General features: G+C 43.2%; 2 protein-coding genes across 2 annotated transcripts; one reads left to right on the forward strand and one right to left on the reverse strand.

The window, feature by feature from the left end:
- Window positions 1-4,159: 4,159 nt before the first annotated feature.
- Window positions 4,160-10,682, reverse strand: LOC115571736 (RNA-binding protein with serine-rich domain 1-like). Its single transcript, XM_030401297.1, has 7 exons — window positions 10,589-10,682; window positions 9,706-9,852; window positions 9,303-9,482; window positions 8,255-8,357; window positions 5,979-6,132; window positions 5,666-5,807; window positions 4,160-5,451 (listed from the first exon to the last, which is right to left on the reverse strand). Coding segments are annotated over exons 1-7 (828 nt in total). The 5' UTR covers window positions 10,591-10,682; the 3' UTR covers window positions 4,160-5,351.
- A 703-nt stretch (window positions 10,683-11,385) lies between these two features.
- On the forward strand, window positions 11,386-13,315 carry LOC115570644 (solute carrier family 2, facilitated glucose transporter member 11-like). Its single transcript, XM_030399251.1, has one exon. The coding sequence runs from the start codon at window positions 11,616-11,618 to the stop codon at window positions 13,212-13,214; it is 1,599 nt and encodes a 532-aa protein (XP_030255111.1). The 5' UTR covers window positions 11,386-11,615; the 3' UTR covers window positions 13,215-13,315.
- The last annotated feature ends 10,347 nt before the right edge of the window (window positions 13,316-23,662 follow it).

Below are 23,662 nucleotides of genomic sequence, written 5' to 3' on the forward strand. Positions count from 1 at the left end.
GAAATGTAAATGTCACTCGAGGCCAGAAATCAGCAACGAAGGATGAGAGCGGGTAATTCAATGCAAAGACAAGGCATACCAAGTTTATGATTCAACAGCATTGTTTTTGCACAGGTGTGCCTTAGGCCGGGCACAATAAAAAAGCCCCTCTAAAATGTGCCGTGGAATGACACAACACAATGCCCCAAGTGTCGCAAGTTCTGAGGGAGCGTGCATCTGTGCACCTATTCCAAAGAAAGAGGAACTACTAAAACACCCCTGAGGTTTTCTGTGAGCGGTTATTCAATTATTTGTCGGTACATAGGGATAAAAAAAAAAAATGCAAATTTGTTGTCTTGTCGGTTGTCGGCGTGATGTTTTGAAGTCACTGAGAGACAAAAAAGCCTGGTCGTGACACATAATCATTAGTTGGGGTCCAGTGTGGGGGGTTCAGAGGGATCTACTGGCAGAAATGGAATAGAATATTCATCATTCTGTCTTTTATTAGTGTGTATTCACTTGAAACTAAGAATAGTGGTTTTTCTGTTGCCTCTGAATGAGTATTTCATATCTACTGAGGGAGCGGATGCCGTTCCAGTGAGTCTGCCTCATTGCGCTGCCATGTTTTTAGAGTAGCCCAGAATGGACAAACTTAACACTGACCCAAGAGGGTGTTTTTATTATAGGCCACTTAGACTTAGACTTCTCTTTATTGATCCTTTTGGGATGACTCCCGCAAGGAAATTGATTTTCCAGCAGCTTACAAGTAGAAAATAGAGAGGTATAAAAATACAGTATAAAAACCCTAACCCTAACCCTCTTAGAATAAACAGTAAACAATAAACTCTTAGAATAAACAGTAAGCAATAAACTCTTAGCTATGTATATATATATATATATATACATATATATATATATATATATATATATATATATATATATATATATATATATATAAAGTAGAGATAAGAATAAAAGTAAATAAAATAGAATTCACGGAAAAAACAAAATCAGATAAGATACATGTAACTGTAAAGAACTGTATAGAGGATAAATATAGATAAATAAGGATAAAATATGGACTATATGGCATTGGGTCTTACACACTAGTCCTCTAAATGTAGCCCCTTTTTAATCAATCCCAACATCCGTTGGCATTTATTGCCCTGAACTTTTCAGTCTGTAATTTCCATTTTGTTGCTCATGTTGCATAATCATCACCCTCTTACAGAGTTGGATGAAAAGATCCATACCACTCACACAGGAATTGGCAGGATCCTTACGAAGCTAGCAGCTAGTTAGCATCGCATAAAGACAATTAGCCGGACGGAGGGAAGCAGCCAGCATGGCTCGTCTAACCTAAACTGCGGCTAACTGCTAAAACCGCCGTCTTGAAAACTGCAATTTCTTGTTTGTGTATGAATTACTGAGCTTCGGAGAGAGAGAATTGACCAGGCTAGCTGTCTTCAGTTTTTGTATCAGGATAAGGTAACCTGCCGTTGGCTGTGGCTTCATACTTGCACTGCAAATATAATAGCATCTTTAGGCTAGGAAGTGAATGGCAAACTATAACCTTTAAGATTCTAATGCTTTTCTTTTTTCTTTTACTGATTTGTAAGGCAGTAATGAGGCTGTGAAAGGCTACCACATGCTGTAAATTCACCAACCACACCAAGACATGATTTTTCAGAATGCTCTTTATTAGTTTAGAAGGTGTTAAAGATTCCTGCAATAGCTTTAGTAATATTGTTTAACACAATTCAAAAATCGAGGATATGAATCATCTCATCCACGTTTGCCGACAAATTGACCACGAAATCGGTGCCACTGCAGACTTCTGCTTAGAAGATCTGCGCGCCATGGCGGCTGGGGGCCTTTGCCAGGGCTGTGCAATTTATTCCCTCCTGAGGAGAAAAAAAACAGTTAAGCTTAGACAATTTAATATTACAGGATAATTCAAAAGCTACAATTGAATGTGGCACACTAGATCCCCTCATCCATAATCAGACACAGTGCAATGAAACTCTATGAAACCCCTGCTCATAATTAGACCATAAACAAGATTTCCAGCAGGTTCTCCAGACTCACCTCCTCCAACACCTTGAGTTTTTCCGGGAGCCACTTGGCACTTGGATCCACACAATATTGTTGAGTCTCACAGATAAAACTAGAGGGTTGAAAAGACAGAGAATAGACAAGAAAAGCTATGAGTATACGGTCACAGTCGCGCTGAGGGAATTGTAAGAAGTTTTGGAAAAATCAATTTCGTTTTCATGGCGAGGGTTAGACAGTAAGACTGATAGAGCCCCCGAAATGTCTGCGCGTGACACATTACAGACAAGCGATCTAACAAGTTTCTGGACCATACAGGAGATATTTTAATTAAGTTTTTGCAGGAGCCTGAGAAGGCCGGCTTTCTCCTTCACATCATTTCTGGTATGTCTGGTCATGATTTGCTTAGCAGGTGGAACGCAGAGAAAGATGAATCCTTACTTACATGTACGCATGGATTTTGCAATTGCGAAGGGTGTTTTCCTTCTGTTCGTAGCATGCCTTGACCGGTTCAGTAACTGAGTACTTGGAGGCTCTCAGACAGCAGGTGGGAGCCGGCAGCAAAATGGAGGGGTGAGGCGTGGCGCGCTGAAGCTGTCCTAACACCCAAAACACACAAGAGATTAACACAACTAGAGCGAGCAGGTATACTGTTCTGGATTGAATCTGTGCCTCAACACAGTATCATTTGCTGTGTCACACTTTCATGTGTACATAAACGATGCATGTTCAGAAGCAGCACTCACCTTGCGCGGGAAGGTAAAGCAGCGCGTTGACGAACATGAAACAGAGTCCACGGACAACGGGGGAATGCATCCTGATGTATCTCGGAGATCCGGTAGCGTCGGTTTCTGAACACTGGTCAGAGTCACGGAGGAGGGAAATTTATATATGCAGCAGATATGCGGGAACACACACACCGCTCATTGCTCATTTCTCGAGAAAGAGCCACACCAGATGATGACACCACGTGGCTGGGTTGCTTAATGTACCGCGCTATAAAAAAAAAATAAAGCCAAGGGGATGCACAGATTTTAAAGGGGATTTGACACGTATGAACCACTTTTTCACTGGCCTGATTTATGTGGATTGTAATGTGGAGTGAAAAATGTATTCGTGACTTAAAGCACGTGCCCAGTGCTGCTCCGCTTCGCTAACAGAGAGCAAAAATAGCTAACGTTAGTTTAGATAATTAAGTCCCCGACCACAAACTAACGTCTGGCTTCCAGCACACAGAAGTTCCGCATAGCACTCTTTCATACCAAATCAAATCAAATCAAATCAATCATTATTTATATGGCGCTTTTCATACAAAAAAGTAGCTCAAAGTGCCTTACAGAAGGCACAATGTTTTTGAATGTTTTTTATTTTTTTAATCATTAAAACCATGAACTTTAATGTTGTTTTATTCTTTTTTCCAAGGCAAATTTAACATGTTCTTAGTGTTTTACTGTCTTTAAATCCATTTTCCATGTCTCTGTAAAGCACTTTGAATAGCCTTGTGTCTAAAAGGTGCTACTATAACTAAACTTGCCTTTCAAGGTCCTGTTTGCTGAAATATGATGACTCAAATTTAATAGGGTCAGAAGCACACAGAAAAATCCTGGAGTGAGGCTTCCTTTTCAATTAAAAACTGCAGCTGTATCAGGTTGTACAATGCATTTCCCTTCTCACGAAATTTGTGTATTCACCCTTTTGCAGAGTTGGATAAAAAGACAAATACCACTCTGGTAATTCTGGGATAAATATGAAGCTAGCTGCTGGTTAGCTTAGTTTAGCATAAAGTCTCCCTCCATTATTAAAGGGGCTCTGTAAACTTCTTGTGAATTGCTAGAAATTGTATTAAAGAGCCCCATTAATGTCTGTGTATCGACATAGCTTTATTTTTTCAAGGAGGAACATTAAGTAACCCAGTTAGACGGTGTCATCATCTGCGGTGTCTCTTTCTCGAGACCGAACAACCCTCATTGCTCATTCTGGAGAATGAGTCACAGCAGAGCATCAGCTGACGACACCTTGTGATTGATTTGCTCAGTGATCCTCCCTATAGAATAAAACACAGTTGATATGACCGACTTCCAGCGCAACACAAAAGTTCTAGTAATGTTCTCAAATCAGACAGACACAGTTTTTACAATTGAAACAATGTACTTTATTGTCAAGCCACTGGTTGAACTTAACACAGCCAGCCATACAAAATATTGAATTTAAGGGGACGAATTTATCTCAAGCCACAAATGTCTGGATCAGATCCCAGCTTGACACATAAAATAAAGTGGAAAACGGATATGACTGATGCACCCATTATTCAATCACCCTCTGACGTCTATGCACTGACAATGTTATTATGACCGTCACTTTCAGACTTCTATGAAAGCAGAGTGCTGCTAACTGGTATTTGACCTCTTGCGACTCACTTGTATAGCTGCCTCTGTAAATGTCATTGACTGGCTCTGTATGAGGTGATGACTACAGCATCACTCACAAATGAAAAGAGGGATACAAAAAGGACAGTTTTAAAACTGAGACTGATTTAAATCCAAGTTATGACCAGTAGCACCATATAAAATATGCGATTATGGTAAGAATAATTGAGTACATTGGAGAGCACTGAAAGTGAACATCTGGACCCCGCCGGATGGATTTCAACACGCTGTGTGTTGTATTGTACTGGTGGATTATTTAAAGACCGTTAAAGTCAAGAATCGACTTCAGCGATGAGAAGACAGACACTGAACTGAATCATGTGATCTCACTAGATGATTCAATCCTCGCTAACATGATGTCAGTATATGATGATAGGTGACTCCAACACATTAAAGCGTGTGTCCTTGTATGTGTTCAGGTTGAACACATTCAAGGACATTCACCTGTTTTTATGCAGCAGACTCCTAAATGTGTATTAATTTGCATTTTCTTTGCAGATTGTCTGGGAATTTGTTTTTTAGACAGACAGTTTGCTACTGTCTATGTGCTTTTTCACATGGCTGCTGGGGCAAATCATATTTAAATTAAATTCTGACTTTTGAATTCTTCAAATTTCCACCAAAAAAACTAGAAACTACTTTTTAGGAAAAGGTGATAAATGCTTATTTTCTTATGATTTATTAACAGCATGCTAGAATGTTAGCATAAAACCCAGGCTAAGGTTACTGACTCAGGGATACAGTCATGATGTTTGTGTCTGTGTTGTCATCACTCAAGTGCTGACAGTCGACCAGGACAATGTGTATTTCTTTCACATTTGGTTGGTCACGCTGATAATCGGAAGGACACAGCATAGGAGCGTCGGAGGGGAGGAGGTGTGTTTTTTAAAATCACTAGCGGGAGGAGTTGGAACTAGAGCGTGACCGGTGGCGGCGTCGGCCGGGTGACCGAGATCTGCGACGCACTGGAGAGCGTCGCCGTGGAGACCGAGACCTAGGAGAGGAAGAAAGAAAGACAGAATAAGAGAAAAAGCAGGAAAAGTGATGTTGAAAAGAATAAAAAGATAGATATTGGATGACATAGCAACCAAGAGTAAAAATGTTGACTGTAATAGAATACAGTGTAGCAGTTGAGGGATAGTCTTCATTATTTGTTTCCCCAATTAAAGCACTGCTGCACCTTTTCCTACTCATCACGCCCTGCTCACCTTCTCCTCATTCGAGGTGGAGTGCGTCTCCACATGGGTGGTGGAGGAGGCATCCTGCGGGGAGGGGACAGCCTGCGCGGAGGAGGGCGCACTGTGGGTGTCAGCACAGCTGTGACCGTGATCTCCTGACCGTCGATTTGACCTGAAAGGCAAAACATTTCAGTATTTCAGTGACGTGAGACATCAACATAAGTGCGCCAAAGAAACATGGCAATCACTGAGCAATCTGTTATCTTTACTACATTATACAATCACAAACAACATAGCTGTCATCCAGTCTGTTCCCTCTCCATGTTCCTCTGCATCCTCTTACCTCCGTCCATGTGTTTCAGGGCCTTCTCCGCCTCCTCTGGGGTCTCAAACTCCACGTAGGCGTAGCCTTTGGACAGATGAGGATGGACGCGGTTCATGGGCATGTCAATCATCTTGATCTTGCCATAGGTGGAGAAGATCTCCTGAATGTGTTCCTTCATAAGGCAAAAAAGAGAATACTTTGAATTATTACACGGCTCTTCTTAATGCTGTAGAATGCTCCATTCACTTGAATGGGGCTTCCCAACGTTCGGCAGTCAATTATTTTTGTATAACTGACCTCTGCTAAGCATATTTGACCGTCGTCAAGGAAAGCGGCCTTTTTACCTCTGATTCACATATTTCGTATCACTCCGCGCTCTACAGTCTTTGCTCCGCAAGTGGTCCGGTCACTTATCACCTCAGCGTCTTCGGTCGCTTAGCAACGTCAGCTGAACAGTTGCAACTCTTTGACAGTTAACTTTAAGTTACTTCATATAAGAAAAACAAACTCCTAGGCTACTATGGACAAGTTTGAAATCAACTTCAATATTTTTGGAAAAGATGGTGACTTCGAGTCTCGGCTAAAGGCTGAGTTGTTGTCACCAGCGAAAAAAGAAAAAAGAGGAAAGTAGCGAAGAGGGAGAGGCAAAACGGCACAAAGTTTTGGAGGACAGAGAAACTGATCAAATAGAAGAGGATCGACACGAATTGAACACAAAAAGGAGCACGGTATGGGCCATGTCCGTTTTAAGAGACTGGTTAGTGGAGAAAAACCTGTCATCAGACTTGTTCAACTGTAGTGCAGAGTCTCTAAATAAGGTGCAACAATTATTTTATCCTTCGGTGCAAAATGCCAACGGCAAAGCCTACTCGATTGCGAGCTACATTGCAATTCGGTCAGAGATAGCTTGTCACTTCTCGACATTCAACCAGGGTTTTCCCTGCCATTATACGGCTTAGGCGCGGCGCCCAAGCATATTTGCCTCCCGCCTAAGCAGGCGCTACGCTACGCCGCTATACCGCTATACTCCGCGCGTGACGGTGACGAGCGTCCGTCCGTCCCCCGGTTGACGGTTATGAGCTCCCGGCTGACGGCGATGAGCGTCCGTCCGTCCCCCGGCTGACGGAGTTGATGACCGTCTGTCGGTCCGTCCGTTTTCCTCCCCCCCCGGACAGACGGTGCACCGCAACACTACAAATTTCTGGGGAGAACCCTGATTCAACATCATTAACTGCGGCACTTTCAAGTCGAGCAATGATGTATTCAAGTCTGTCATCAAAGACCTACGGAAAAAAGGCAAAGACACCAGCCAGCATCACCCTCCTGTTTCAGCGACAGACCTACAGATGCTCATCAACTCTGAGGTGCTGTCTGTCAACACAGCTCCCAGACTTGTCAGGAAGGTGTGGTTCGATGTGCAGCTCCATCTGGCGAGACGCGGCAGAGAGGGCAATCGACACCTAACCAAGGACTCTTTTGTCATACAGAAAGACGACAACGGCAACGAATATATTTCCCTTGCATATAACGCCGAGACGAAAATCCATAAAGATGCCAGAGATCCCTGCAAGGAGAATTATCGTGGCTATATTTTTGCTGAACCTGACAACCCAAATTGCCCCGTTGCCAGTTTTAAAAAGTACATCTCCCTTTGCCCCCCTGACGTCGACGCATTCTACCTGCACCCATTGAAAAAGAACCAGCAGCTGCTGAACCAGCAGGGTGTCTGGTTCTCTCGAGAGCCCATGGGACACAATTTCCTGGGGCAAATGTTGTCCAAGATCAGCCAGGCAGCTGGCCTCTCAAGGAAGTACATAAACCACAGTCTGCGCAGCACCGATGTCTAACTGCTGTCCCAGGCTGGTCTGGAGAGTCGGGAAATAATGTCTGTGACTGGGCACAGATGTGAAGGCAGTCTGAGGAGCTACTGGACTCTGTCCCTCACAGACAGGGAAAAGTGGAGCAGAGTCCTGTCCTCTCATCCCGGCAGTAGCGGATCTGGTTAGTTTACAGTTACATAGCCTAATATTAACAATTTGAAATATCAAACATTTTTTGCCTGACATGATCGTTTTTCTCAGGTGTGTCCATTTATGCTTGCTTTACAGAAGCAGCACTACCATCAATTAACCATCGATTTTTGTCGATCACTTTTCATTGTGTTCAACACACCTGGCATGTCATGATGTTTTGGATATGTGATCCCTACAAAATTCATAAAAACAAAAGACAAAAATGATGTATTGTTTCCCTGTGCTGGAAATTGTTTTACATGCGTTGCCTTCAGCCTTTACCTTTATAACATTTCTGGTTAGCCGGCCCAGATAGACCTTTGTGGGTTTCGGTGTGGGGCTTCTACGTCGCCGATCTCTGTCGTCCTTCTTTGCTGATTTTGACCTGGTGACAGTTACATATTAGTTAGTATTTGAAATTGCAATGAGTTCACTCGTAACACTATGTTAGACATTAACATTGTACTATATTAGACATCCAAAAAAAATAAAAAATGATTCACCGCTTGCTCAAAGGGAAATAATCTGGTATTTGGATGTGGGTTCCTATCAGGTACTCATTCACAGTCAATGTATCACCGACAGTCGACAGCAGTCAGCAGTCAGCACGCCTCCAGTTTGAAAAAGCAGCAGTAGTACTGGTGTAGGACGTTAAGCAATGCACTTATGTGGATGGGGGCAGCAGCAACACGTACTACAGTTGCATAAGAACATCAATATCAGTTCCGTGCAGACTATATCAAAAATGTTTTCACTGCTGTACATTGCCGTCAGACCTTTCTGACAGGGAATAAAATGTCATATCGCTCTCTCCAAAGCTACCAGACTCCTTTACCAAAAACGGGTCATTTTTGCTCACAGAACACAGGAGTTGCTGGTCTATGACTGCCTTGTTTGGTTAGTTTGTTTGTGCTCTTGTGTGATTCAAAGGATGCTGGACTAACCCTTTAAAACAGTGTCGTCCCGAACAAAGTTTTTTGTCAAAGGAGTCTGGTAGCTTTGAAGAGAGCATAGATGGATATAACAGTTTCAGTTTTGAGTGGGTTTAAATCGAATATGATTATGTTTTTTTTCCCTCCGTTTCTTGTTAATTTAAGCTTTTCATTTTTCTTTTTACATTGATTACCTGCCCTAGCATCAGCTATTGAGAATCCTTTAAATAAACAAATAGACATCAGTCCTCCTGCTGCTCCTTCAAACTGGGGGTTCGCCGACCACCATCTTACTGGATGAAATGCACCGACTAAGGAGTACCTCACACAGCCTCACTTCCAAAACCCAAACTGTCCCTTTAATTTTCCAGAAAATTTCATTGTGACCGATTCCGTACTTGGACCGCGAACGTCGTCTGTTGTTGTGGCGCTGGCGGCTGGGGCTCGGTGAGGAGGATGAAGAGGAGGAGGAAGAGGAGCGGGAGCTGGACGAGCCTGAGTGGCTGGAGTTGGAGGAGCTGGAGCCACTGGAGGAGCCTGAGCTGGAGCCCGAGCTGCTGCTGGAGCTGGAACTGGACCTAAACAAGAGCAGATATGAACGGTTTATCCTCCACTCTCTAAAGTAAATTAGGAGGATAAATGCTGCTGTGACCTTGTGTCAAAGTCAGAACATAGCATCCGATACAGAGCCCAACATTTCCCTTGATCATATGAAAAATGTATAAATAACAAAAATAACAGGGAACAAGGAAATAGGAACCTGGCAGCATTTATTGATATCTACATATAACAGTCTCTGACCTGCTGCTCCGACTGGAAGCACTGCGGCGCGTGCGGTTCTTCTCTCGGCCGCGGCCTTTGTCAGCTCCTTCTTTCGTCGATCCGGACTTCTCTTTACCTCTCTGTTTACTCTTGTCATCCTCCTTCCTCTTAGTTGGGGAAGGCGCCCTGTTGGAGGACAGGAAAGAAGACAAAAAGTCAGGATTGATAGCACTGGACCAAACTTGAAAGCCATGACATTTAAACAGCATGCAAAAATACACAAAAACAGTGACATCAAAACTTCCAAACTGACTGCTAACAAGTAGGTAAACTTGCAAGAGTTATCAAAGATAATTCAATGCAATGAAATGCATACACCCTTATGGCTGCACTATTAATTGTGGTTACACATACAGCATAGATTTAATTTAACATATACAACAACACTGGCTGTGAAGGCATGTAAACACTGATGAATCATCGAGTCAAATGCATCGGCTACAATAAATATTAAAGTATATCTAATTTGCTCTAGAATTTTTTTGCACCACACTCAAGTAATGAGCACCAGAACGAAAATGAACAACACTGCATTGAGTGTGCATTTGTCTCGTCACTTGTTCGACTATCCAGCTTTCAACACTTTACGTGGTTCCACTGAGAACAGGTGCCGAGTGGCAGCAATCAGTGCACTCGGGGCTAAATCAAAGATTGACGGTAGCCTGCTAGCCAAACACCAGCCCGTGTTAGCATTAGCTCCTGAGCAAATACTGCCTCGTTACGTCGTGCAGAGTGTCAAATGCGCGCGTTTGGAACCAACAAACTGCACGTATCAAGAGTCTGAGGTCCAGTCGCGGATGTATGTCATACAGGGATATTCTACACATAACAACCGCTGATGGAGGTGGTCGCGTTTACTTACATATTTGCACCTACTCCCGACACTGATAGTCGCTGAAATGTGACGTAACATTTTAGCCTGACGTAATCAAAAGACTGCGCGCACACAGTCAGGAGTGGAAATTGTATCCCCTGAATCTGGACTGCCAGGATAGGTTTTCTTTTTATTATTCCAGTCGATCCTCAGTACAACCAAACATCAACAAACAAAACACAACAAAGCCCTGTTTAGAGGTCAGCTATTTTAAAGGAGTATATTTGAATTATCTAAATGGTCTAATTTTGGCAATTTCTGTTTTTTTTTAGATTTGGATTTCCAATAGACGTCAAATATGTGTTGCAGTGTGACACTCAAGCAAATTAATGTTATAAATGTAATATTTTGCTAAGATAGTAATTCAGTAAATGATATACATTTCTTCTGGGGAGAAGCTGGACTTGTTATCCTCCTTTGTTGGAGTGACATCTTTTTCCAGCATTTCTGAAAGATATTTCTGTAAATCAAGCCTAAAGGTAGTAGTATGGAAAAAAAAAATCTGTAAATACACGTTGAACAGTTTCTCCCTCACAATAACAAAAAGGACACCTGTTGTTTACATCAGGGGAAAGCTGACAAATATTTTCTATTTTAGCTAATTAGCTTTTTTTAAATGAATAGTTCAACCATTGCTATAACGCTACTATTCTAACTTTTAAATTGGCTTGGGTCAGATGTGATGCACTTTGCCTGAGTGCTGTGACAGGATCAACGGTGCGCAGCGCAGCGAGCAGTACGTAGGTGATTGCCTGCAGTTGCCTGACAGCTTATACTGAGGGAAAAGACGTGCCGAAATGAAACCGGTAAGGGTTTCTTTTCCTTTCAAACTACACGGCAACAGCAACGTTAGCTTGGCTATAGCACTACACACGGTCCATGTACTATAACTCAAACAAAACGGTTACCTATTAAGCCAAAGCTAGCCTGAGATGGTGTTTGTCAAGACTTAATTACTGGATGTTATCGAGTGAAGGGCACACACACTCTTCCTCTGGGGACGGCCAGACCCGAGATGAGCTCCTCCAGCGACACTGAGCCGACTGCAGCCGGCAAATCCTCGGGCAGGACCCTTGCTTTGACTGTATGCTCTGCTGCCATTGGAGGCACCTTCCAGTATGGCTACAACATCTCGATTATCAACGCTCCTACCAGCTACATCCAGGGCTTCATCAATGACACCTACATGGAGCGCTGGGGCATCGGCCTGGAGATGCCTCAGGTGACCCTTGTGTGGACTCTGATTGTATCAGCGTTCTCGCTGGGGGGTTTGCTCGGGGCCCTGATAGGAGGGCCCCTGGCGGTCCGCTTCGGCAGGAAGAACACGCTGCTTCTGAACAACTCCTTCCTGTTTGCCGGCGCTGTGCTTGTGCTGACGTGCAGGGCGGCGAAATCATTTGAGATGCTCATCGTCGCTCGGTTTCTTGTGGGGATGAACTCGGGGGTCAGCATGAATGTCCAGCCTATGTACTTTGGGGAGAGCGCCCCCACACACCTCCGAGGTGCCGTGGCCTTTTCCTCGGCCGTCTTCACTGCGTTCGGGATCTTCTTGGGCCAAGTTGTGGGACTCACTGAGCTGCTGGGTGCAAAGCATCTTTGGCCCTACCTGTTAGCTAGTAACGCTTTGCCAGGGTTGATCCAGCTTTTTACCCTGCCCTGGTTCCCTGAAAGCCCCAGATACCTTCTCATTGACCGCGGAGACAAGGAAGCATGTATGAAGGCGCTTGGAAGGCTTCGAGGTGGGGAGGCTCCTGTCCAAGAGATGGAGGAGATGCTTCAGGAGCTGCAGCAGCAGAAAGCCGCAAATTCTGGGTCTGCAGCTTCTGCCAAGACGCCCTGGTCCCTGTTCAAGAGTCGTGACCTGCGAGCCCAGCTCAGGACAGTCATGACTGCCAGTTCTTCCATGATGCTCTGCGGCAATGACTCGATCTACTTCTATGCTTATTACATCTTCCTCGCAGCGGGGATCCCCCCAGACAAAATCCAGTACGTCACCATTGGCACTGGGGCGTCTGAGTTCACCGCCTCTATCCTGAGTAATCTTCTGATCGAACGTGTGGGTCGCAGGTACCTTCTTGTGGGCGGATACGGTCTTATGTCTTGCTGGACCGTAGTCTTCACCGTAGCTCTTAACCTCCAGAGCCGCGGGGTGGCTGGGATGGCCTACCTCAGCATGGCATGCGTGTTCTGCTACATCCTGAGCTTTGGACTGGGCCCAGCGGGGGTGACGGGGATTTTACCAGCCGAGATCTTCGACCAGGCGGCTCGGCCGGCAGCGTACATGGTCGCTGGCTCGTGTATGTGGATCAGCCTGTTCTTGGTTGGAATGCTGTTCCCCTTCATCGTCAAAGGCCTGGGGGACTTCTGCTTCCTACCCTTCTTGGTTGTGTGCGTGGTGTCAGCCCTGTGTCTGGGGCTCACTTTACCAGAGACCAAGGGCAAGACGCTGGCCGAGATAACTGCAGAGTTTGATAGACAGAACGGAGTGACGAGGGAGATGCAAGACACGCAGTTGGACGAGCCCGTTACGCATCTGGGTAAAGCCTGCTCCTTCACTGCCCTCACGGAAGATCCTGACCCTCAACCGACAGCAAGACTGGGGAGGGAAATTTGACATCCTCCTGTAAAAATGGAGATGAAATGGGCAGCGCCTTCATGGCCTCTTCAGTGATAGGTTACGTAACAGATAAAGCCCCAAGTGTCCTTTTAATGAAACCATTTGTCTGTGTAATGATTGATCTTTCAGTTGATTTGAAATGTCAAGTTAGATTATGCAAAGCTTTGTGTCTGTTAACCAGGAGTGGAAATCATTGGAATACCTACGCTGGTGGATTTCCAAATTTCCAAGAAAAGGAATACTGGGAGGAATAATCTATTTCGTGTTTAAGTCTTTTCCGTCGTCCTTTCATTCAGTATACCCTGCTTCGGCAGTTAAAAAGCAACGTGACCATTCACATTCACAGACCTTCCCAAAATAATTTTGTTTCTATTTTCCACCTCTATCAGCTGCTTTCGTAATTTCCCTTCCAGTTTCTTCGTGTAAACTTGGCTTCATGCCAAATTTTTAATCAACTTTTTGATTTACTTTACTTTTATGAATTTACGGTGCGACTTTATTGTACTCCTGAGCTTTATTGAACAATCCGGGAGCAATAAACAGACTGAGGTGAACCGATAAAGTGCTTGCAAACATGCTCTAGTCTTTCCTGAGTGAAACATGCTTCAACTGTGCAACGTTAAACCTGCACTAAACGTGCTGAACCCAAAGCGTGATGGATTATATACCTCCAATGTAGCCACATAGCTCATATTCATACCCACTTGAATCGTCTGAACGTATGTACAATAATAGAGGTTTTTGCGGTGGAGTCGGTAATGATTTGAACTGCATGTATTCGAGGATTATCCTCTAATCCAACACTTCTGCACTGTGTTGATAACAGTGCTTGTTTATGGTGTAATATGATTATATTCTCTGCTCCATCAGCATCTATCCAGGCCAGTGATCCATGCTTGTGTACATTTTCCTGCTCAGTGATCCAAAGAGGCAACATAGCCTCTCTTAACTCAGTCTACAGACTGGACTGTATGTGTGTTATTATAGACTCCTACCCAAGTGATCCTTCCTACTGGTGCTACTAACATAATAATCCGATATAACCATCTCTTGTGGTGTCTTTTGTGTGTACTCAAGGCTGAATTACATGTGCGTTTATGACTGGAGCTCTGCAAAACGGCCAGTAGATGTCGCCACCGTCGTAGCGCTCCGCTCAGTGCTCAAACGTAAATCTGTAAGCGATCGGAGTGAGTCACAGATGTAACACCCGGGCGAAGATGTAATTCAACAGCTGTCAGCTCACAGGCCTTACAAGCCTTCTGTTGACCATCTGCCACAGCCTCTGCATGTTGCCTTTCACAGATTATTTCTTAGGATGAATCAAGGGACAACATCTACTCGTTGTTTTACATTTAAGATGCTTCACTTAAAAGCATATATTTTTTTTTTATTAATTCCTTGAAAACGACTTTCTTGCTGCTTATCGAAGAAAACGCTATATTGTTGTAGCAGCTGGAAGATGCTTTGCACTAAATGAGTGTTATATATTTACTGTACGATGCTGTCTTTCCAAAGCATGTTGTGACAATCTTCGGCGATGATATGGATTGTGTATTGGACTGATGCACGATGTTCAGGCTTTATTTTGTATAATTGAGTTATTAATATATATTTTGCGCACTGAAATTATTTATTCAATAATATTTATACAGTAGTAAATGACTGTATGTGCATGTTATGGACCCTCCCTTTCTGCCCGCAGTTGCCTCCTTCTGCAGGAGCTTGCACTTGGGAGGGCCGATAAGTCATGTGGCCACATCCTGTGTGGGCCTCCACCGAGGCTGTAACCACCAGCCTGGTCTCATTGTCCGTCTCTCTCGCACCACTTTTCCACCAAATAAACAGTTTTTTTTGTAGGTTATTTGATGTTTTTGCTGCCTTCAACACTTACATGCCCATTCCTCACTCATCCATACTGACCTCACCCGCCCCTGATGACATTCATCAACACACCGCCATGTTTTTCGTTATTGGTCGTGCCAGTTAATTTTCAATAAAATACTCTAGTCGCTTATCAACCTGACTCGCCTCCGCTCTTCGTCTCGTGCACTGAGACGGTTTGTGATGTGCAACAATAAAAAAAAAAACTGAAAGTGCTAACCCACGGCATCGTCTTCTTTGTGATTTTGCTAACTGATTCCGGCAGTCTGATCCAACGGCTTTCTTTATTGCATTTAATCACATTACTCTGGCTCCCCTCGCTCCTCGCCACTTCGATCCAACTGCTCCCACCCACTCCCATGAAAACTGCCAGCGTAACGCTGTTTATTTGTGGCAACGAGGGCTGACGGAAAACATCTAGCTCCAAAGAGGGGTTAAGGTACAAGTGGGATGTTTCGCTGGATTCATGTAATGGATTATATTACTACATTTCAGCGTAATTGTGTCCTGGCTATTTGAACTACTTCAATGTGATGACGGAAAAATTTGTTTTTATATAGCTTAATATTTAATCTTGTGTAGCCCGGAAAGTAGGATTATGTATGTGTGAGAGCGAATTGAGGTAAAGACAGTACGAACCCAAATTAAAAGGGTAACTATTCCAACTACAACGGTAAAGAGAATATTTTTGCTCTCGCTAGTCTTCACTTTGTCATCAAAAATCCTCCGGCCTTTTCTTTGTAAGCCCAAATAGCGCTGCTGTCAAGGTGGCAGGATATAAAGATTTAGAGATAGAGGTGTCAAAGGAGATTCCTAATTAGCAGAACTAGCCTAAGTTCATTACATTAAACTTCAGAGATACAGTACATCTAGGTCAGGCCGGTCTGATTAGACAGAGGATGTTCAAACACATGAATCTGCACTTGACCCGTCACCTTCTGAACCTTCACCTCTGGGGCCTTTGTTGATGATTTCAGGCCTTTTGTGTTTTATTTCAGAGCTTAAGGCTACAGTGAATGTCCTCTGAAGGATATGCAGGGTATCACATACAGTAAACACAATGACGGATGCATCTGCTGCACGAGCGACAGCATCTCAGTGCAGCAGTGTAGAGCTCTGATCCCGGCGGCTGGGTGAACCGCACTTTTCTGGCAATAGTTTGATATTTGGAGTTAGAAGGTTATTGACTGTCTTGCGCAGAAAAACGAGAGTTAACGCTTGAAGACACCTGCCAGTAGAGCAGAGCATTGTTTTGGCATTAAGCTTTTGGTGCTTCTATTACTTCCTCAGCACCACCCTCCCCCCTTAAAGCCACCGTAAATGTCGTTTTTAGCTAACATCCTGTCTGTTTTGCAGTTAGCAGTCCCCTCCCTCCTCTCACCCCGTGAACACTCATCAGTAATCACCAGACATTGCAGCATGCGGGGAGATCATGCTCTCGGCACATTCGTGAGCAGACCGGCAAGAGGAGATGCATGGGCTGCTGACCAAACACTCTATATAAGTGATTACTGTTTGAATATAGTGCTACTTAACTCTTATTTGAATAAAACATATATCCCTTACAGCAGCCTGAATGTTTCAGTCCACATCTTGCATATGTTACTTTCAAAAACTCATTGGTAGTAGTAACATTGCACATAATACAATCTAATGTATGGGACTAAATGAGCAACCCTGCCCAGGTCTGAACTGAACGGTCGCACTTTGATCTGAGCTATTGAAAAATAGCCGATACCTTGCTGAGTTCTTCATGGGGGATAAAGAGTGTGATTGCAAGAGCACAGGTCTGCCAGCTGAGCTGCCATCAAGGCCCTTGGGATATTACCCAGTCCTCCTGATTGCTACCCTGACACTGTCTGAGCCAGTATTCTACAAATAAACTCTGCCTTTTCCAGTGTCACTTCCTATCTACCAAAGTCTGTCTGTTATTTGTGTGGTTCCAAACGTGTCATTTAAAGGAGAACTTCGGTCGATTTAAACATGCAACCTTATTGCTCAAGCTACCCTTGACTTGCCAGTACCGAAGACACGAACAAATTTGGTCCAACCATTACAGAGCTCCGTGAACGGAGACTTAGCATTGAACGCTAACAGCATGGGGTCAGAACTTTGCACTGTGTTTTAAGTGTCTTAACATGCTCCACATCTCACACCAAAAGTTATGCAACATCAGCAGACACCTTAGCACACAGCACTGTAGCGTGTATGACTCAAACTGAATAAAAAAGTCGTTAAAACAGTGTGTTTGTGCAAGGAGCTACTTACCTGTTTGTTGACATCCGTATCGTCCGGTAGCTAGACCAAACTATTCAATCCGTCGAGCGTGCACTTACTCCCTCACTGGCGGAGACGGAAACATAATCCAGCATTTTCGTGTACATGTTCATAATGTACATGTCCATGTTACAGCCTGTTATGAGCCATGAGCCTTACAATAGCCTGTTAAGCCTGTTAAGTGCACACTCGATGGATATGCTAGTTTGGTCTAGCTACCGGAACACACGGATGTCAACAAACAAGTAAGTAGCTCCTTGCACAAACACACTATTTTAACTACTTTTTCATTCATTTTGAGTCATACACACTACAGTGCTGTGTTGTAAGGTGTCTGCTGATGTTGCATAACTTTTGGTGTGAGATGTGGAGCATGTTAAAACACTTAAAACACAGTGCAAAGTTCTGGCCCCATGCTGTTAGCGTTCAATGCTAAGTCTCTAAGAGCTCTGTAATGGCTGGACCAAATTTGTTCGCGTCTTCGGTACTGGCAAGTCAAGGGTAGCTTGAGCAATGAAGCTGCATGTTTAAATCGACTGAGGTTATCCTTTAAGTAGGCTCGACTGTCATCTTTTTAATTGTAGGTATGGTTTTGGTTAAGGCGTTGGAGATGGTACTCAACCATTATGTTCAACAGACAGCTCAATCTGTTCATACATTTTACATGAAAGAACAACGTCACATTTGGCATTTTTAACATATTCTTGACGTGCCTGTTCAAAGAGGAGCACTTGCTAATTTATACCAAGTGGTGCTTCAGAGTCTTTGGTCTTTTTTTTTAGGTGAAAGTGGGCTCTTAGAGGTGGCTGGTCCCAGGAAGTGACAGTGACAGAGAGGGCATGTTTCAGCCTGCTGCTTTTGTTTGCACCTTCCTCCTCGACTGAAGTGTGCAGGTTTCCTTTGGCAACCACAAGTGCAGTGCAGTAATACTGTCAGAGTAGAGAGCCTTACCTTGAGGATGTTGCCGAGCACTTGAGAAAGTATACGATGAGGAAATTGAGCTGCAACAGGACGTCATGGGATTTAAAAAAAGGAGGCGATATCAGATGGTATTGTCTCGCAGCCATGGACAAATTTAGTTTCTGTAATAAAAGCTGTGTTTGAGGTTTATTCTCTTGATAACACAAGAGGCTGATGACGCTATGATGAAGCAGACAGCGCGTCACAGAGAGAGCCTCACTATCGTCATTGTCTTCGATGCAGGCTGGCCGCCATCTCTGATATGAGCAGATAGCGTGGAGAAATTAAGTTGTTATTACTGTTTCATCTTTTGTCTTGGGAGAGACGAGGACGGTGTTGCCCACTTCATACAGTGCCTGTAAAAAACATTCACCTCCCGCGGATGTTTTTCCATTGTATTGCTTTTATAAATGGAATCGTGGTCAATTACAAAAAATATCTCCCCCAAATAATGTACAAACAAAAAATGCTTTAATGTCAAAGTGAAAACAGACGTCTACACAGTAATTTCAATTGATTAAAAATATATTATATTAAAGGAGTCATTGCATACATATTTAGTAATAGTGGTCCAGCCAACAGTGCTAGTTGTCTCACAGTTGGTGAAATGGAGATCACCTGAGTGCAATGAATGTGTCTCAAGTGATTGCCATACTAAGACACCCGTGTCTGAAGCTCCAGTCACTGGTTAATCAGTATTCCTGGCTACATTTAAATCATGACGACAAAAGAACACTCCAAGCAGCTCCATGAAACGGTTATTGAAAGGTATAAGTTAGGGGATGGAGACAAAAAACATCTCCAAGTCACTGAACATCTTTCAGCCCATTGTTTAGGCATTAAAACCTGGGGATATTGTCGTTCAAGTCCATTTCCAGCTACTGCAGGCATAATTAGGATGGGCTGACGGTTCTTTTTGTATCCGAACTTTCTGCATTTTTTTCACAATTAGAAGGACGGAGGTGACAAATACTGGCACCTACTGGTCACAGGTATGCCTACCTCAGAAAAAACAAGATCCATTTCAAATGTAAGAGATACTGACACAGCGCCTTGATTATTGCAAAAGCCTCTTCTGGTGTCGTAATGAAAAAATTTGAAACAACTAGAGACTGTACGGAACTCATCTGCTCAACTTTTAACCAGAACTAAGATGTCGGTCACGTCACATCAAATCACATCATCATGTTTTTTATTTTTAAAGCTCTTCTCTCCTGGCTAAATGTTATATTTCAGATCAGTTAATCCCTTATGAACCTGTGTGTGAGTGGTCCTCTGCCTCTGTCAGACTCCAGGATGAAAACTAAAAGGACAGAGCTTTTGCTGTCGGGGCCTCCGAGGCTCTGAAATGACCTTTCCGAGGAAACAAGCCCAAGTCAGGGTCTTTTATCCAGATTTGATCTGATTTGCCTGGTTATTTTGTTGGTTTGAACTTTAGCTGTTGATGAGAATGTTTAATGTCGCTCTTCTTGCATATATTCCTACTCGTTTGGGCATTTTATTTCATTTCATCTGAGTAAGGCACTTTGTAGCTTGGTTTGATAAGTGCTCTATAAGTAAAGTTTATCATTATCGGTTTCAGTTGCTGAATGTGTGGCGAGAGGTAACATTGCAGTCCAACACAATTACATATTTAACCCAAAGAGCTAAAACCTTATTTATACTGTGTTTTTAGACCTCGACTTTATTCTGATAGATATTGTGCGCCTGTTAGAATGTGGTAGCTTATTTATTTATTTTTTACTTTCAGTAAACCTATTGGTTTATTCTGATAGATATTGTGCACCTGATAGAATGTGTGGGAGCTTATTTATTTTTGACTTTCAGTAAACCTATTGTTTATTCTGATAGATATGCTGTGGGACTCCCCATGATGCACTGAGCCCCTCTCTGCTCCTCTTCCTCTGTCTGTCCCATTAATGTGTGATTTCGGACTTGGCTTCTTCCCCGGAGTGTCTGTGCTTTCTCATCTAGCAGGTTCCCATTGATCGCGGTCGGCTCTGCTGCTGTTGCCCTGCGGTCCAGCGGTTGCTGTACAGCAGGGCCAGATCGCACATAATCCAGAGCCCCAGAACATTTGTCACGTTACAGTCAGACGAAACCCAGAAATGCAAAGACCGACTAAGAGTCGAAAACTGTGGGAGACAAAAGTTTTTTCACTTTGTATTTTCTCTTTAATATTGCAGGATGATAACAATTTCAGGTTCTCTCTGAAAGTTACATAATGAAAGTAACACAATTGCACAATTATAAATATGAGTGTCATAAGTACATGAGTGTCAATATTCCAGTAAAGTTATCATTGCTGTCACAGTGTCATTTTTTAATGTCCTCAGGGAGCAGCTACAGGGTTTGTCATTAGACAACAACATCAGCAGCGTAGTCTCTCTCTCTCTCTCTCTCTCTCTCTCTCGGTTATTCAGCTTAATTAATGAGCAACTTTTCAGAATCCAATAAAGTCTTCATAAAGCACTGTTGCTTTAAATCTCAGCGACTTTAAGGTAATAGCCGTGAGTGCAGATTGAGAGTGGTTATAAAACTGTCTGAAGCTAGTGTATGTCGGAAGTGTCTTGATGAATGAGTTCAGTTTAGGCACCTGCCAGCCAATCAGGAGCAAGGACTCTCCATGGACACACTTAACTTTGTTTTTAGGGTTTTCCACCCAGCATGAAACAGTGATAATAATAATAATAATAATAATAATAATAATAATAATAATAATAATAATAATAATAATAATAATAATAATAATGATAACAATAATAATAATAATAATAATAATAATAATAATAATGATAATAATAATAATAATAATAAACTTTATTTACATGGCACTTTTTAAAAACACAGTTTACATAGACATCCTCTATCTATGGCAGGCCACATAGTTGGCCATCAGAATGGTATGGGAGACAACACTGAGATTGTTTTCCAGAGTGAGATAATGCCTGTTCATTTATCATGCTTCTGTGATGGAAAGCCGTATTAACCAGCATGCCTGGTTACTGACATTACCTGCATTGTTACCGCAGCAACCAGTGCAGTGTACCACTGCCTGGTTAACAAATCACAGTGTCTGTGTGTGTGTGTGTGTGTGTGTGTGCAGACGCTGTGTTTGCAGATCTGATTTTTGAAATAGAACTCCGATTCGCCTTCTTTCTGAACAGCCTGAGACTTAAGACAGGTGCCCTTTTGATACAAAATCGTGCTTAGCCTGGCTTCTCATTCATTACCGTCTACCTGCCATCATATGTTTTATTTTGTTGAATTTTGTGAGGGAGAATGTGTGCACGCGACAACACACAATGAACTGCCTGTGTGCGAGTGTGTGTGAGAGAGAGACGCATAATTTCATCAACAGCTCTCCCTCCTCATGGACCCGATCTGTGTGTCTGACAGCGTCGAGGTCAGCAGGCATCACTCGGGGACTTTAGGGAAAATGTAATCTTATTTAACCAGAACATTGATTTCCTGGTGGCCTTATTGATGTCTGATAAGAACCAGATGAAACTAGATAAATAGAGGACGAGAAAATGAAGATGCCAAAAAAAAAAAATCACAATAACCCACAACAGTGCATTTTCCTAAATGTCACCTGTAGATGAATACTTTGGAGGGCTGTCGGGTAAACAATATCAATTCACTCTCACATCACGGCTGGCACCCAAGGGGGATCCGGGGCATTTCAGCAGAGGTGATTGATGTCGTGCAGCCACCGAGAGGGCAGTTACAGCGGGACCACAGCTCCCGGGGCGGCCCCCCTGCAGGTTCCTCTGGATATCATGACAGGCTGATGGAGAAAAATCGCCTCTCCCCTCTCCTGCATCAGCTCTCACTGCGAGAGAATGCATTTAGCAGTGAATTAGAGCCATTCTGAATATAATGAGGCACCTGGCAAGCACTCTAACAGCAGACGTTCATCCAATTTGGCCGGAGCTGTCATCATCTCAACATAATGGAGGGTTGGCCGTCTGTAGAGAGTGAGAAAGATGTATGCTGGGGGGCCCAAATGTGTTTGTCTCTGATTTGGTATTGTCTTCTCATAGAGGGGATGTTCATTCACACATATGCCATGAAGCTGTTGGTCTACGCAGGTACTTAGTGGCTTGTATTCCTAGATGACTGTCGTTAAAACGTATGGCAGCAAAGTGTCAAATATAACCATAGAGGTAAAGTTAGACACAATAAAAGAGACAACAAACAGTTCAGATGAGAGTGCAAGTAGAGGACCAGGTATTTCCTATTGACTGTTCTCTAGCTAAATCTCGCCCTGAACAGCGATCATCCCATATAATTTTATATGACTGCAAATGTTGGCATTTCTGGCTAACTAGTGTTATTATCAAGGCTAACCAGTGCTACATATTACATGATTTAGTGTGGTTTCAAGTAAAGTAAAAAAAAGAAAAACCTCTTACACTCATCCAAGATAGCATTATGTCCGGCAAACACATTAGTCCCCGCCCCCCCCAAAAAACGTATTCTTGTAAAAAGTGAAATGGAACCATGAAGCGTGGTACTTGTTACATACACAGAACAAAAATATGAACACAACACTTTTGTTTTTGCTCCCATTTTTCACGAGCTAAAACATTTTCTATATACACAAAAGAACCATTTCTCTCAAATAATGTTCACAAATCTGTCTAAATCTGTGGTAGTGAGCACTTCTCCTTTGCTGAGATAATCCATCCCACCTACCAGGTGTGGCATATCAAGATGCTGATTAGACGGCATGATTATCGCACAGGTGTGCCTTAGGCTGGCCACAATAATAAGTAAACCGCTAACAGTTGCTAACTGTACTGGGCTTCAAGGGATCATGGCCGGTGTTGAAGCCCAACACAAACTTCAAGCTAGTGCCAGTTTAACCACAGGCAATCAAGTTCTGAGATGGTCTATGGAGTTTAGTTGCTGTTAGACAGTTACAGTTTGCTAATTTGGTCATGCAGATAACGTTGCTGGTTGCCAGGAACTAAACCCAGAAAGAAAGCCACCTTTGTACTGTTCCCTGTCATCAAATTTGCTGACGTCAGGCTGAGATGCCCATTTTGAGGTAACATGTCTGCCACTGTATTGTAAACTGGATATGCACCTGGTTTTCTTATTGTCTAGTATTTTCCACTTTTCAGCACTGCTTGGATGGCTGCATTTCATTTTCCTCTTACAAGAAGGCAAAAAACTAGCTGCTGTACTGGCCAAGTCAAGTTCTGTGATTGCAGAGGTGTGAGCCGAGTGCCCACTTTAAATCTAGAAAGCCTAACCATGGATCATAGCACACCATATACAAACACGCACATGTACACACACACGTACACACACACACA

Source organism: Sparus aurata, chromosome 20 (genome assembly GCF_900880675.1).
Source record: "Sparus aurata chromosome 20, fSpaAur1.1, whole genome shotgun sequence".
In the NCBI taxonomy this organism is placed as follows: Eukaryota; Metazoa; Chordata; class Actinopteri; order Spariformes; family Sparidae; genus Sparus; species Sparus aurata.